Source organism: Thermobia domestica, chromosome 3, assembly GCF_964235325.1.
Source record: "Thermobia domestica chromosome 3, izTheDome1.hap1.1, whole genome shotgun sequence".
Lineage (NCBI taxonomy): Eukaryota > Metazoa > Arthropoda > Insecta > Zygentoma > Lepismatidae > Thermobia > Thermobia domestica.
In genome coordinates this window covers 310178731-310195077 of record NC_137456.1, presented here as the reverse complement: position 1 = coordinate 310195077, position 16347 = coordinate 310178731, and the positions used below count along the sequence as shown (strand labels likewise).

Below are 16347 nucleotides of genomic sequence, written 5' to 3'. Positions count from 1 at the left end.
AAAGCGAACAGAAATTAAAAATGCAGCAGCAATAAAACAGTGGAAACACACTAAAACAGCTCAGAGAACGTGAGCAACCCCTGAAGCATGAACAAACTCAAGTACCCGTCGAACCATATCACTTGAATCCCCCAAAGCACGGGCAAGAGCAGAAGGCAATCTGAAACGTTCTCTGAGATCTGAGTATTCAGGACATTCCACAACAATGTGCTGAATACTCAGGGGGACTATACATTCCTCACAATACGGACGGTTCCGCCTCCGCAGCAAGTAACTGTGCGTCAGATGAGAGTGTCCGATACGCAAACGCGCCAGGAGCACTTCATCGCGACGACGAGCAGACGAGGACGTACGCCACTCTCCTAGGAGTGGCTTGACTGCGTGCAATTTATTGTCAATGGCCTGGTCCCAATCTATTTGCCAGTGAGAGCACATCAAGTTAGAAAAATACGAATGAAGATCGGAGCAGGGAAGGCTATGCTCCAGTGCAACCCCGGCCAAGGCGGCGTTCTTGGCAGCAGTATCAGCAAGTTCGTTTCCCCGGATGCCGACATGACCCGGCACCCAGCAGACAACGACGACACTACCCTGTTGCTGCAAGTGATGGCATCTCACAAGAATGTCCTGCACGAGAGAGTGCATACTGAAGACCTTCTGTAGACTCAGAACCACACTCTGAGAGTCGGTGCAAACAAGCACACGACCTAACGAAAGCGTGAGAGCGTGGTCTAAGGCAAGCTTAAGAGCAGTCAATTCTGCAGTGAACACGGAACACAGGCGATGCAAATGGAATTCTGAGCTGCCCTCGTCCGTGACAAAGGCACAGCCTACAGAATCCCCATCCTTAGAACCATCCGTAAAAAACACACTAAAATCGGGGTACTGATCTAACAGTGCGGCAAACTCTTGCTGGTACACCTGGGAACTAGTTTGCTGTTTCGAATGCAGAGACAAACTTAAATCATTTCGAGGTAGACGAAGCAGCCATGGTGGAATAGCACAAAAGCGAACCAACGAAAGAGAGGGCCACACGAAATCGTCGGCAAGAAAGCTCTCGCACGCACGGATGTACCATGGACGTGTAGAGCGAGGACGTGCAGCATAGCGCTCGTATATCCGACCACCGCGGAGACATGGTCTACACGGGTGATCTGGAATACAACGCACATGCGCAGAATAATTAAGGAGTAGTCTACTGCGACGATATACTAACGAAGGTTCATTGGCTTCAGCATACAGGCTGGTGACGGGACTTGTTCGGTAGGCGCCAGTAGCAAGACGAATACCCAGGTGATGCACTGTGTCAAGTTGTCGTAACAGAGAAGCACGAGCAGAACCATAGACAATACAGCCATAGTCTAACTTGGACCGAATTAGACTACGGTATAAACGAAGTAGAACAGTACGATCAGCACCCCACGTGCGGTGGGAAAGGACACGAAGGAGATTCAGAGCTCGAAGACAAGAATATTTAAGATTCCGTACATGTGGTGCCCACGACAAGCGACGGTCAAACACCAGACCCAAGAAACGGACTGTATCAACGAATGACAAACGGGTGCCATCGAGGTACAAGTCCGGGTCAACAACGCAGGTACGCTGCCGGCAGAAGTGAACACATTGGGATTTCTCGGTGGAAAAGCGAAATCCAGTCTCATTCGACCAGCGAACGAGACGATTGAGAGTCAGTTGAAGCTGTCGAGTAATGCCGCGAAGGTGGCGGGAGCGACAGAAAATGACAAGATCGTCAACATAAAGCAGACCAGACACAGGAGCCTGGATCTGCGAAAAAACGCTGTTGACTGCGACAGCAAACAACGTGACACTAAGAACACTGCCTTGTGGAACACCATTTTCTTGTACAAAGCGCTCTGAGAGAGTAGAGCCCACACGCACTCTAAAGTGTCGCTCGTGAAGAAAATTCGAAATAAAGTGGGCCATATGCCCACGAAGACCCCAGTCGTATAATTGTTTTAGGATTCCGTAACGCCATGTGGTGTCATACGCCTTCTCTAAGTCGAAAAATATAGCAACAAGATGTTCGCCGTCGAGAAAGGCGTCTTGAATTTCACCCTCAAGATAAGCAAGATTGTCGGTAGTGGAGCGGAAACGACGAAACCCACTTTGAAATTTGCTGAAAAGGGAATGCGATTCCAAATACCACACCAGGCGCTTGTTGACCATTCGCTCCAGCAGCTTACAGACACAGCTCGTGAGAGCAATGGGTCTGTAGCTCGTGGGGCTAGTTGCGGCTTTCCCTGGCTTTAAGATGGGAAGAACCAGGGCCTCACACCAAGCAGGTGGAAAAAACTCCTCAACCCAGAGGCGATTATACAGCTGCAATAATGCAAGCTGAGAATCGCGGGAGAGGTTGCGCAACATATCATAGGAAACACGGTCAAGCCCGGGAGCAGTATTGGACGATTCGCGGAGAGCAGAATCGAACTCAACGAGCGTGAAAGGAGCGTTATAGTCCTCACTGTTGGCGGCACGGAAATTTAACGGGTTTCGCTCCAGCTGAGGACGTGAACGAGCAAAGGCTGGTGGGTAGTGATCTGACTCAGAGATAGTGGCAAAATGGTGGCCCAAGATATTGGCGATCTCTGAGGGATTGGTCTCTAGAACACCATTCACCGTTAAGGCTGGGACAAGAAGTAAAGAAGCGGATCCGTTTAGGGAGCGAACCCGACGCCACACAGTTGACATAGGTGTGCGACTACTGATGGACGAAACGTAATTCTTCCAGCTTTGGCGCTTCGAGAGCTTTACCAGACGTCGAGCACGAGCACGTAGAATGCGGAATTGCTGAAGATTGTCTTCTGTGGGATGATGATTAAAAGTGGCAAGAGCGCGCCGACGAGCCCGGATAGCCTCACGGAGTTCCGCAGACCACTATGGAACACGCCGGCGAGAAACGTCGCCACCGCATTCTGGAATGGAACCATGAGCAGCATCAATAACAGTCTGCTCAAAAGCCTCAGCCACAACAGCTACAGGGAGATCATCACGACAATGAAACTCACTGAGCTCACGGAATTTACGCCAGTCAGCACGCTTCAGATTGAAGCGGCGGAGAGGAAAAGGAGGAGTAACTGGGAGACCTTCAACAAACAACGGGAAGTGATCACTGCCACAAAGATCAGGATGCACTCTCCAGGTCAATGAGGTCAAGAGACCAGCACTGCACATGGAGAGGTCGATACAAGAATATGTGCCATGGGCAGTGGAGAAATGAGTAGGACTGCCATCGTTAAGGATAAGCAAGCCACTCTCCTCAAGAAATTCGGTGACCTCGCGGCCACGACCGTCAGTACGGACAGAACCCCACAGACGGTGATAGGCATTAAGGTCTCCTACAAGCAAGACTGGCGGCTCAAGTTGATGGAAGAGCTGAAGCAGATCGGCGGTTGTAAAGGCTTCTGAGTGAGGAACGTACAATGAGCATACTGTAAGCGGGCGAGAAAAGTGTACTCGCACCGCAACGGCTTGCAGTCGGGACACAATGTGAATTTGCTGAGAATACAAAGAATCGGAGGCACAGACTGCCACGCCGCCAGCAGCGTGGGCAGCATCTGGCTTGTCACATCGATACATAGTATACCCAGAAAGAACAAATGACTGGGTAGGCTTAAAATGGGTTTCCTGCAAGCAGAGAAGTACAGGCGAGTGGTCAGTTAGCAGTTGGATCAATTCCTCACAGTGACCACAGAAGCCATTGAGGTTCCACTGAAGAAGCGCCATACTGGGAAGGATTAACGTTTCAAGCGAACTTTCCCACGGGGTCCAATAACAGCCCACTCGGAATCCATAAGTTCGTCCTCCACCATGTCAGATTTCAGAGAAACGGCAGGAGGCTTACGAACTGGCGTAGATTTTGTTCTCTTGGGAGTGAGAACAGTCTCGTTCAGCCGGCGAATATGTTGGCTAAGTTTAAGTCCGGCTATATAAGGTGATCGGCGCTGGGCTGGAGTACGCCGAAGAGCACCACTAACAGAAACACGTGGGGTTCTGGGAAGCTCGCTTGTCGTTGCAACCGGGGTCTTCGTGGCACAACTATTCTGTGGGACCGAGTCTGTCTGGGTGGAAACGTCTGAAGTCTGGGTGGCTACAGATTTTCGGGAACTAGCTGCAACAGTAGCGAAGGGAACAGAAAGCGAAGAAGGGACGCTTTCTTTCAGACGACGCTTAGCATCAGCAGCAGAAATCTTCTCAACAACCATGAGTTCCCGAATACGCTTCTCGCGCTGAAAGGCTGGACAGTCCCGTGACCAAGCTGAATGCTCACCCTTGCAGTTGACACAGAAGGGCTTGGCCGCTTTGCAGGGTTCCGCACCATGACTACCCTGGCCACAAATCGCACAAAGAGCAGCACTCGCATTACACGAGGTGCTGGTGTGCCCATAATGTTGACATTTAAAGCACCGCAAAGGACTTGGGATATACGGCCGAACTTTCAAACGATAGTATCCAGCCTTGACGTACTCCGGAAGCGTGGGCAAACTGAAAGTAAGAATCAGGGACTGGGTGGCGACAAGTTCACCTGACTTCTTACTTTTGATTCGAGCTACGTCGATAACGTGTTGGTCCTCTAACTACGACTTAATTTCCTCTTCGGTTGCATTGAGGAGATCCCAACACGATATTACCCCTTTGGAAACGTTCAGTATACGATGTGGTTCGACTGACACGTTCACCGGTCCAATAGATGTTAACTTAAGTAGCTTCGCAGTTTGCCTCTCGTCTGTCGTTTCCACCAATAAAGTGCCATTACGCAACTTCTTCATATCTTTAACCTGTCCGGCATGGTAAGTGATAACTTTATGAATAACAAAAGGGGACAAGCCCTTAATAGCACTCGGACGGTTTGCATCAGAATTGGCACTATCAACGTCTTTATCTTTTATTACAAGATACCGGACAACAGGTGTCGCGATACTTGTCTTTTCCACTATCTCAGGTTCAGTTGGTTTGGGCTTCATCCGTGAGGGAGAGCCCGGATCAGAGTTTAAAGTGTTTTTACCCATAAAAGTGTGAAATTTAATGAACATTTTTGAAAAGAAAAAGGGGTGTGAGGTCACACCGGGGCGTTAATAGGGGAACTAACGCTACCCCCTGGCCATCCCTTCAGCACGCCCAACACCTTAGGATCAGCGTGGGGCCGACACGGTCAAGGGGAATGGAAGTGCAAAAACCATTCCCGTCGACAAAAACGCGTGGCCCCGGAAAAAGAAGAAGATAAACAAAACAAAAGAACCTGGCAAACAAAAAGATAGACCCCCACCAGCCCAGGAAGAACAAAACAAAACTAATGGTGCGGATTTTTTTGTATTTTTAATATTTTTTGTTTTTTATAGGATTTTTTTAGTTTTTCATTTTTTTTTGTTTTTTATAGGATTTTTTTAGTTTTTTCATTTTTTTGTTTTTTTTTATCTATATTTTTAAAGACTCAACACTCCGGACAACACATACACTGGACGCAGACAACAGTAGGCCGGGTGGGTGCACGTCCTCCCCAAGTGGAGGAAGACGTCCACTAGATTTGCCTCTTCCCGACTCCCACCAACCACCCGCGAGTCCGGTAGCGGTATTAGCGGCTGAGAGGGCGAGCAATGATATGAAGATGAGGGATGATAGATGAATGAATGATGAAGCCGCCCTCTCAGCTCCACCCCCTCCCCGACGATGACGGTCCGCTACTTGGAGGGGGATTTCGCTAAAAAAAATTGTATTCTTCCTGTCTGTTACTCGCTCTTAGCTGTTTTTTACATTATATCTCGTATTTTCTTAAAGGAACTAAAGTGAATTTAAGAGAAATATCTAAATTGTACTTTTGTATTAACAAAGCACATAACTTGTGATCCTGTGCATTGCAGAAGCAAGCGATTATTATTATTATTATTATTTTAATAAAATGTTTTAAAATAAATTAAGAGGGGACCAACAGGAATATACAGAAATCTTACGTGCAATGATCACCTAGTACAGAATGGTGTGAGTTTTTCGAAAGAATATTATATAACGCTGAATGTACGGCCATAACATTATTGCTCTCCTAAAGTTAACTTCCACCCAGGAACACAGCGTCAGCTATAAAATACCATTTTGAAGGTACTAAGTTGATTATATCAAAAAGGCATTGTATGCAGATTTATATCGATGGTGTAGATTTATAATAGCGATCTCAATAGAAATTTACTACATATACCGGGCATTTTAGCATAATTGACATTTAATACCTTCAATCATCGCACTCTATAGGTTACGTTGCATTTCTCAGTGCAGATTACCATTAGTAGAGCATAACCGCTATAAATGCAGCATTTTATGAAATATATATATCCATCCGTGCTAAAAACTTGCGCCAACCTGAGCTACATACTCAAAGTATTGACAGATTTGGGAACGTTAGCGTCGAGGCCAATTGAACGGTAAGGGGAAAAAAGGATTGTCGCAAAACTGCATTTTCGAGAAAACGGCGTCTTAATATTGAAAACCCCGTAAAAAGAATAGAGTTAGTTAAATCTTTTGCCCCTTTATACATGGACATTTCTACATCTACGCATGCATGGCATATACAGTTAAATAGTACAAAGAGTCACCAACAGATAGGACAAAGCACCCGAGAAAGCACTTACATGGACATTCCTTGTTTTTTTCCCCTTACCCTTCACTTGTTACCGTCACGATGAAAACGACTGACGTAAATAAACTTTAATACTGCTGAAAAAGAAAAGTAAAAACTAAAAGAAGAGAAAATAATAAATATATCAAAATAACAAATATAACAATAAATACTAAATATATAACAATAAAAATACTAAAATACAGCAATAACAATAAATACTAATAATAGTAACAATAGAGAAAATATATAACAATAAATAGCGAAAAAAGAAAAAAAACAGAATAAAAATTAAAGTACAGCAACATTAAATATACCAGGAAAAGACTTTTAGAAAGCTCAGAGAACGTGAGCAATGTTAGAAGCGTGCACAAAATAGAAGACACGCTCAACAATAGCAATATCACTGAACAATACACAATCAAGTTTAAATGACATTACGTTCTCTGAGTTCTGAGTATTCAGGACATTCAACAAGAATGTGTTGAATACTCAGTGGGACAATACATGCGATTCAAAACACGCAACAAATAACTATGCGTCAGATGAGTGTGTCCGATACGTAAACGCATTAGGAGTACTTCATTTCCACGACGAGAGCGAGCGGATGTGTGCCATTCCCCAAGGTTTTGTTTAACTGCGTGAAGTTTTCATTTGCCTGGTCCCAGTTTACTTGCCAATGAGAGCGCATCAAGGTATGGAAATAGCTATAGAGACCGGTGCGAGGAAGACTACTCCAACGCAACTTCGGCCAAGGTGGTGTGCTTGGCAGCTGTATCAGCACGTTCGTTTCCCCGAATGCCGACATGACGCGCCACTCAGCAAAAACAACACAACATTGTTGATGTAGCTGATGGCATCTCACAAGGATGTTTTGAATGAGGACGTGCTTACTGAAGATATTCTGTAGGCTCATAACTACGCTCTGAAAATCGGTGCGTAACGAAAGCGTAAGCGCATGGTCGAGGGCAAGCTTATTGCAGTTAATTCTGCAGTATATATTAAACACAGACGATGCAAACTGAATTTTGAGCTGCCCTCATCAGTAACAAAGGCACAACCAACAGAATTCCCATTCTTAAATACGTCCGTATAAAACACATTAAAATCGGGGTAATGCTCTAATAATGCAGCAAACTTTACTCCAAAGGAGAAGTAATACTTATTACGGTGCAGTTTGACACCAGAAGTGACGACACTTTGTGTTGATAATAAGGATTATTGGCGTAATAAGTCATCGTAACAAATTTTGGGTTCGTGATTATACACTAAACACAATGTTCTAGTGTTACATATTCACTTTCAAATGAATGCAATAACTTGTACAGGTGTTAAAAAGATTTCAGTTTCAGTTGTTATGAAGACATTATACAATAAAAAGGAGTTACTTGCAAACCTCATACTCATTACTTATTTTATTATGAAATAAAAGACAAAAATAAAGCATCAATATTTATTCATATATAAATACTTTCGTGCTGTTTAGTTATTTTCCCTATTTATGAGATTCATATGAAAGCAATATTTATGTTGGCAGTGAAAAAGAAACTTTGGCAAGCAATACAAATTGCAATGGCATATATGAAATAGCACAGTACATGCTGACTACCATGTTTTCAAAAGAATGATATACTATAAATAATTCCATCATGAAGAAATGTTTTTCAAATATGTGCATATTATGTTATCAGTACGGTGGTTCGTTCACTGCATAGGAAACTTATCATTACGGAACATAATAATAAAAGATCTTTCTCATCCTTATGGATGTGCAACTCTACAATATAACAGTAATAAATTATTTACTTATTTGCAGGCTCGTTTTAAATATTTCTATAAGCAATTCTTAACGGAAAGCAAGATTTAAATATAGAAATAAATAATGAAATATACAAATACATTCTTCTTTCTTATCATTCTCGCTTGATTGACCTATCACTTTGCAAATATTTACACTAATTAAAAAATTATAAACATTGTTAATAGATTTCTCGCGCTCTCTCCCTTTCGTTTCTTCTCTTTCCAGTAAAATATTGTTACTCCCGTATTTTTTTCCTCTCAATATATGTATACAATACTCTGTGCATTTCTTTTTTTACAGTCTTATAATACAAATTGAAACTCAGAACATACAGTCATACAATACCGTTACTGTACTTTATATTTAAATTAAATAAAGAACTTCCAATTACACGAATAGATTCAGAAAATAACAGTAACAATAACTGAGAACTTTCTTCTGAAGGGAAAACGAAAAGAAGTTCGTAACATGACATAAATATAATAAGAAAGGAGTGAAACGTATCCAAAACCTTTACAAACTAAAAATAATACGTTAATTGTCATCCTGAACAAACTGACACACAATCCATCACAGGCTCATCACTGTCAATGCTCTCCAAATCGTCGCTGTCACTGTTACTTGAAGAGTCAGGGTCCACGGCGCTTCCTGTCATGGCAACACGAGCATATTCATCGGTGTCAATGGATTTGCAAAAGTGGATTGCGTACTTCAATTTCTCACGCAAAACAGCCTGCAAAATTTTAAAAAAAGAAATCAACATGTCTTGCGTTGCTTTTCATATGTATATTAGGGTAAATCAACTATCGTAGTTATATAATATTAACATTATTTTTTTTAAAAAAATCCTTTCTATCTAGTTCTTGATAGCCTTACTAACGTGGAGAGTCCAAGAATGTATCTCCCAGGCAACGAAAGAGCACGTCTTTTCAATTTAAAATCATTTTATATTTAAACACAACTTTTCTTGGAATTAATACAATTATTTGAGCAATATTTCAGTTATTATTCCGAATTATGTAGACTTTCTAGAATGTCTGCAAAATTTGGTTAATCATCTGGATGACTTCCAGATTCGTATTCCAAATTCTGAGGGTGCACTCAATTGATGAAACAACATTCTTTCAATTTATGGATCTTTCCATCCGGATTATCAAACGTTCTTCGATTATTATTTTAGCTTTTTGAAGATAAAAAGTCAATATGATACAATACATTTATCACCTTCACCCCCCAAAATTATGAATTATACTTTCTGCTACTGGAACAGCCGTTGCTTTCTTTGTTGTATAACAGCCTTTGTCCAGCTTCAAATATAATTACAAATCAGTGCACAAAATGCGATTATATCGGCCCGCACGTATAACTTACAACAAAGTAAATTGTTTTATATCTTTTCACTAGCAGAATATCCGTTCTTCGCACGGGGAGGATAGGTTTCAATTTTCACATAAAGTACTAATGGGGGCTGGTTTGGGATTTAAACTGCATCGGAAGCGTCACTGTTCGTCTCAGTAACTCCGAATACTATGGATTCGACACTAATATCGGTCATTTTCGATCATTTTTATATCTCTCTCCCCTCCCCCAAGCTACGGGACTGAAATGGAGTTAAACGGCATCGGAAGTGTCACTGTTCATCTAAGCGAACCTGAAAACTATGGATTCAACACTAATATCGGTCATCTTCGACCATTTCTAAATATCTCTCTCTCCTCCTCCCCTGAGTTGTACTCAAAGTGAAATGATAAAAACTACACCCTTCCCGAACCTCACCTATGTGGCAAATTTGATCGAGATTGGGCAAGAGTTATTAAGTCACAAATATAGTGACTATCATTTTTATAAATATAGATTAGAGTGAACTTTTTATTACTCGTTAGCAAATAAAGTATCCATCTTGCATATATTTATCAAAAGTAAGATTTTAGTTAAGATCCTTTTGAATTGTCTACATCTCAATTATTTCACGCTCTTCTTCTTATCATGGAGTTTCTGAACCTGGGGGTCACGAAGGTAGGTGAGAAGATAAATAGAAAGAATCTAGTAATGGAAAAATATATTTCTAAAGAATATTTTTGAATTTCCTTTTATAGACGTATTTTAACTTCCACACTTATTGTAAAATGCAGCAAGAATATGAAACAAATAAAGAATCATTTAAAACAAAATAGAAAAGGAATGAAACTCGTGAAAAACTGCATACTGAAATCGATTCCCTACCAAGTAAGTTTGTGGTGAACAACATCGTGTCCGTGAGCTTTCTCTGGGTACTCCTGTTTTCTCCCACTTGCTCATTCCACCACTTCTTCCATCATTATTCACTTGCCTTAATCATGTCTCTCTCAGCCTACCTAAAGGGCATAATCATTCACCTGCCTTAATCATGTCTCTCTCAGCCTATAGAAAGGGCATAATCATTCACTTGCCTTAATCATGTCTCTCTTAGCCTATGTAAAAGGCATAATCATTCACTTGCCTTAATCATGTCTCTCTTAGCCTACCTAAAGGGCATAATCATTCACTTGCCTTAATCATGTCTCTCTCAGCCTATAGAAAGGGCATAATCATTCAATTGCCTTAATCATGTCTCTCTTAGCCTACCTAAAGGGCATAACATAATCATTCACTTGCCTTAATCATGTCTCTCTCAGCCTATAGAAAGGGCATAATCATTCAATTGCCTAAATCATGTCTCTCTCAGCCTATCTAAAGGGCATAATCATTCACTTGCCTTAATCATGTCTCTCTCAGCCTATAGAAGGGGCATAATCATTCAATTGCCTTAATCATGTCTCTCTTAGCCTACCTAAAGGGCATAATCATTCACTTGCCTTAATCATGTCTCTCTTAGCCTATCTACAGACCATAATCATGGGACGTTAAACTGAAATATTTGATTTCATTTTCTTTTTCAATGCAGTTTCCTGGGTTCACCCAGAACATGGATCATCTTCAACGTTGGATCAAGCCTAAATTCAATAATGCATATTTACTACTAGCAGAATATCCGTTCTTCGCACGGGAAAAATACGTTTCATTTTGGATATAAAGAGCTGAATTTGAATTTAAATGACATTGGAAGTGTCACTGTTTATCTCAGTCACCCCGAAAACTATAGATTCGACACTAATATCGGCCATTCTTGATTATTTTTATATACCTCCCCCAAGTTAGGGGTTGAATTTGGATTTAAATGGCATCGGAAGTGTCACTATTCATCTCAGTGAACCCGAAAATACGGATTCGATACTAATATCGGTCATTTTTATTATTTTAAAATATTTCTCCCTCCCCTAAACTGCACCGTCAAAATGATATGATAGAAACCATCTTAATCCCGAATCTAATTTATGTTGAAAATTTGATCGAGATTGATTGGGTGATTCAAGAATTATTAAGTTACAAACATAGGTATTTTCATTTTTATACATATAGATAGTATATACTCAAATTTTCCATTTTGTGATACATTCTGCAGGTTAAAAATCCAGCTAATGTAGTATAGCATTGTATTCAACATTCACAAAAATACTCAGCTCTAAACTCAAGGAACAACGAATTTACTATTTATTTTCAAGGTTGCATCTGTTTTAAAAAAAAAAAAAAAAAAAACTAACTATTGTATGGCCTATACTAAATAAACAATTTAAATTAAACTTTACAGGCAGGGTGAGAAATTATCACAGTCAAAGTAGCGGAGAGAAGAGGGGACATAAATGTTTAAAAATAGAAACTCTTCGTTCTGAAATGCTTCGACACAGAGAGTTCACATATTTGAACATCTACAATTATTGAACTATGTGGAATTAGAGATGATGCAAGCACTAGTTTACCCATTAAATACATTTGAAGTACATGTTAATTACATATGAATTACTGTAATTAATCTGCAAACTTACGGCAATAGTGTCACTTTATTCACCCTCCAGTGCCTTATTAGTAGGGAAAACTTTATTCCAAAAATATTAAGGAGGAAAAGCTCTCTCCATGTCCTTAAGATTTCACACCCTGCTTAATGGATACTCTAGCAACGAGATTCATGCAGTAACTTTCAATAGCTAGCAGGATGCTACAGTGATGAAAAGGCTATATTGCTTTAATAAAGATGAGCGCGCAGAATAATGAGCAGTACAACAATCACAGTCTAATTCGGACGTACTAGACTACGATATAAACATTACGGAATACGACGAAGGAAGGGATAAGTTTTACGTCCCACACTTATGCCGGCTAGGCTAAAGGAGACGGTGATGATAAAAAATGAATTAAAATGTGGAATGAGGAAAGTGGGAGGAAACGGGAAAACCCCGAGAACACCCACGCATACGGTGTTTGTTGACCACAAAGTTCACTTGGCATGAGCGGGGATCGAACCAAAGACCCCATGCTACAAAAATGAACGCTGTACTACTGAGCCACCGCAGCCCCCGACCGAAGGGAAAGAATATTAGGAAAATTTCAGAGCGAAAAGTCATGGAATCCAGATTACAAATGTGACTTGCCACAATAATCTAAGGTCAAAGACCAGAGTCAGATAGCGGACTGAATCTATGAAGGAGAGACGAGTGCCACTCAGATACATGCATGTATTAACAAGGCAATATGTTAGAAATAAAAGTATACACACTGTTTTTCCTGAAGAAAACCGGAAGCCTGTCTAATGAGATGAACGTAAATCTCAGTTGAAGCTATCGAGAAATCGCGCAGATAAAGAAAACAAAACCAAATAATAAATAATCAATTGCAGTAAATTGTAGAAGGAAGCTCGGAACTGCACCAGAACAATGTTGATGGATAGTGTTAAGATTAAAAATTAAACGAAATTTTTGGTTTACGCCCCATGGTTATGGCCTGTAAGGCTAAATGAGGCGGACGATTAACCCTGATGTCTTCTAGTCGCCTGCTTGGAAATAATTTAAGTCTTCTAGTTTCGATCTTCTAACCTGGTCGAAGGTCTAAAATGTAAACAAATTACAGTGATACGAAATTAACAAAAAATTGGCTACTTACCAATGAATCCTCCCTTGAAAAATTCAAAGATTTTTGACGTTTCGGAACTCTCAGCTGGTTTCTTCCTCAGTGGCAAGGTAAAAAGGATTAAAACGGAAAGGAGATAAAAGGAGTGAAACCACGAATACATACTACTTTATAAAAGTAACGTACAAAAGAAAGAGATCCTGAGATGAAAAATAAGAGTGAAAAAAGAATGAACTGAATAGAGAAGAACGTGGTGTCTATGTTAGGCTACTATTGCGAGATCCAAAGTATGCATCAAAGGTAGGTACCCAAGCTCGATCTCATCCGCCAATGTACACAGGGCAATATTTGGAAGAACTTCTTCCGTAGAGCATTATTAATTTGTGACCGTCAAAAAGATCTCACTGAAGAAATACAGTTTTTATATAAAATAGGACAAGAAAACGGTTATAAGCTGTGTATTTTACAAAAATGGTTTAATCAAACACGTAGATCGCTGCAAGTCTCCAAAACGGTAACTTCCAAAGAAGCAAAAACTTGAATTGGAATTCCTTATTTTCCACAACTTTCAACAAAAATTCAACGTATTTTTGCAAAGCATAACATATCTGCTTCAAGTATTCCCCCCAAAAGTTTACAAAAACATCTCACTGGATTTAAAAGCTATTTTGTCGATCCATTAAATACGGCAGGTATTTACCGCGTCCATTGCGAATATGATGCCTCATACATTGGCCAAACTAAACGTAATATTAACACGCATGTGAAGGAACATGTTAGACAATCAAAAAAGTCACAAGAAGAAGGCATGTCGGGTTTGGCGCTTCATCTAAAACAACATTCACATAATATAAAACAGGTTAGGGTAATAGGTTCAGCAAAATAAATAAATAAATAAATAAAAAAAAAAACGGGAAATTAAAGAATCGTTTTTTATTCATAAATACAAACCTGCATTGAACCTTGATACTGGCAACATTGATCGAGCTTGGGTACCTACCTTTGATGCATACTTTGGATCTCGCAATAGTGGCCTAACATAGACACCATGTTCTTTTTTATTCAGTTCATTCTTTTTTCACTCTCCTCTTTTCATCTCAGGATCTCTTTTCGTACGTTACTTTTATATAGTAGTATGTATTCCTGGTTTTACTCCTTTTATCTCCTTTTCGTTTTAATCCTTTTTACCTTGCCACTGAGGAAGGAACCAGCTGAGAGTTCCGAAACGTCAAAATCTTTAAATTTTTCAAGGGAAGATTCATTGGTAAGTAGCCAATTTTTTGTTAATTTTGAATATCCCCCCATGCGTCCATGTAATTATATAGTGATACGACTTTACCTGAGGTATTAAGTCTGATATCACTATGATTTCATTTAAGTTTCCAGTAGGAGTATTCGATTTATTGGATGCACTAATATAAACGTGCATTGTGACTAGTTAAAATGAACATCAAGAAATAACATTTGATATCAAAATCGTTACTGAAAATAGCAATTTTTATATGTCAGTGAGCTGAAAATAATTGCAAACGAAGTGTTAAAGTGAATAAGATTTTAAAAAATCTAGTGAAGTCCAAATTCGGAGTTCATTTTCTTCACAGGATTTACGTAAGCAGGTAACAATGATATTCTAGGAGCTCCAGTCTACAAAAGGTTAACAAATGATTGCGAACATGACTCCAGAGCAAGTCGAAATATCACCAGAAACTAACAGAAAAGGATCACGAATGCACAGGTTTGTCATTTTATCAATTTAAGCTGCGCCCCATAGCATCTATCAGTACACCATAGCTCTGTAATTTCGTGTGGACGGGAGTAATCTGAAATATGAATGAGACCTTTCCGATCATACACGCGCCGACATTAGAAACAATAAATAGTACCATCATCTCCTGTATTTATGGAAAAGTTACTTTTGATGGACTCCCTTTCTCTCTTGGGTTCATAGACCTTCCCAAACATAACAGTAAAGAAGGGCAGCGGTGGCTCAGTGGTAGAGTGTTCACCTCTGGTGCATGGGGTTCTTGTTTCGATCCCAGTTCACGCCAAGTGAGCTTTGTGGTGGACAAACACCGTGTGTGGGGTTTATCTCAGGGTTCTCCCGTTTCATCACACTTTCTTCATTTTACAATTTCATTCATTTCTCACCATCACTGTTTCCTTTAGCCTAGCCGACATAATCGTGGGACGTAAAACTTAAAGATTTTCGTAACATGTTTGCAAGGGTTTGTAAAAGTAGAAGATATTTCCAAGAGTTTGTAAGCAATGGAGACGATAGCCAAATGTTCACGTGTTCAACATACGGAGGTAAATTTAACATTACCAGCATAAGAATAACATTGCTGTAATGCTACCCCGTTCCAAGATAAACGGCCGCCAACGTACAGAGTAATAGCTAATGCATATCTTATGGTAAAACACAAGTTCCGCAACAATAAAGCCAATTTAAAGGATGGCTAAGTTAACAGATTTTACTGTACAAACTTGTTTCCATTTATTAGTTCACGCTTTGTTTAAGGCTTTCTTATGTTTGTACGCGTTTTTGTTACGTGTTAAAATTTCATCGTTACATATAAAGATGTAAAACTTCAAAAAACGTGATTAGTCATTTTATTTGAGATAATACTAAATACAAAGAAATAGAATTTGATTTTATTTTATTACTTTAAGCAACTTACCTTGCATGAATAATTTGGCATCTTAAGAAGAAAGAAGCATGTGTAACTTTCTGGTAAGAAATGGTCTGGAGGGTTGTATTTGTCAAGCACCTACAGGAATAACATTTATAACATTAATCACTTATAGAAGACTTCTAAAAAAATTATAATTTTAAAAACTTAACAAATACTTATCTATCTACACAGGAATGCTATATTTAACAGAAATCTAATGTGGCATTTACAAATCTTCTAAATTTTTATAAAAACGAAACTGGTTTCGTTAT

The 16347-nt window shown here is 40.0% G+C and overlaps 1 protein-coding gene across 1 annotated transcript in view; it reads right to left on the bottom strand.

The window, feature by feature from the left end:
* Positions 1–8061: 8061 nt before the first annotated feature.
* The window catches only part of LOC145681142 (E3 ubiquitin-protein ligase HERC2-like), a 314525-nt gene continuing 306239 nt past the window's right edge, over positions 8062–16347 (bottom strand). Inside the window, 2 exon segments of the mRNA XM_081752576.1 lie at positions 8062–9156; positions 16082–16171. Of these exon segments, the coding sequence (XP_081608702.1) occupies positions 8965–9156; positions 16082–16171 (282 nt within the window). The 3' untranslated portion in view covers positions 8062–8964.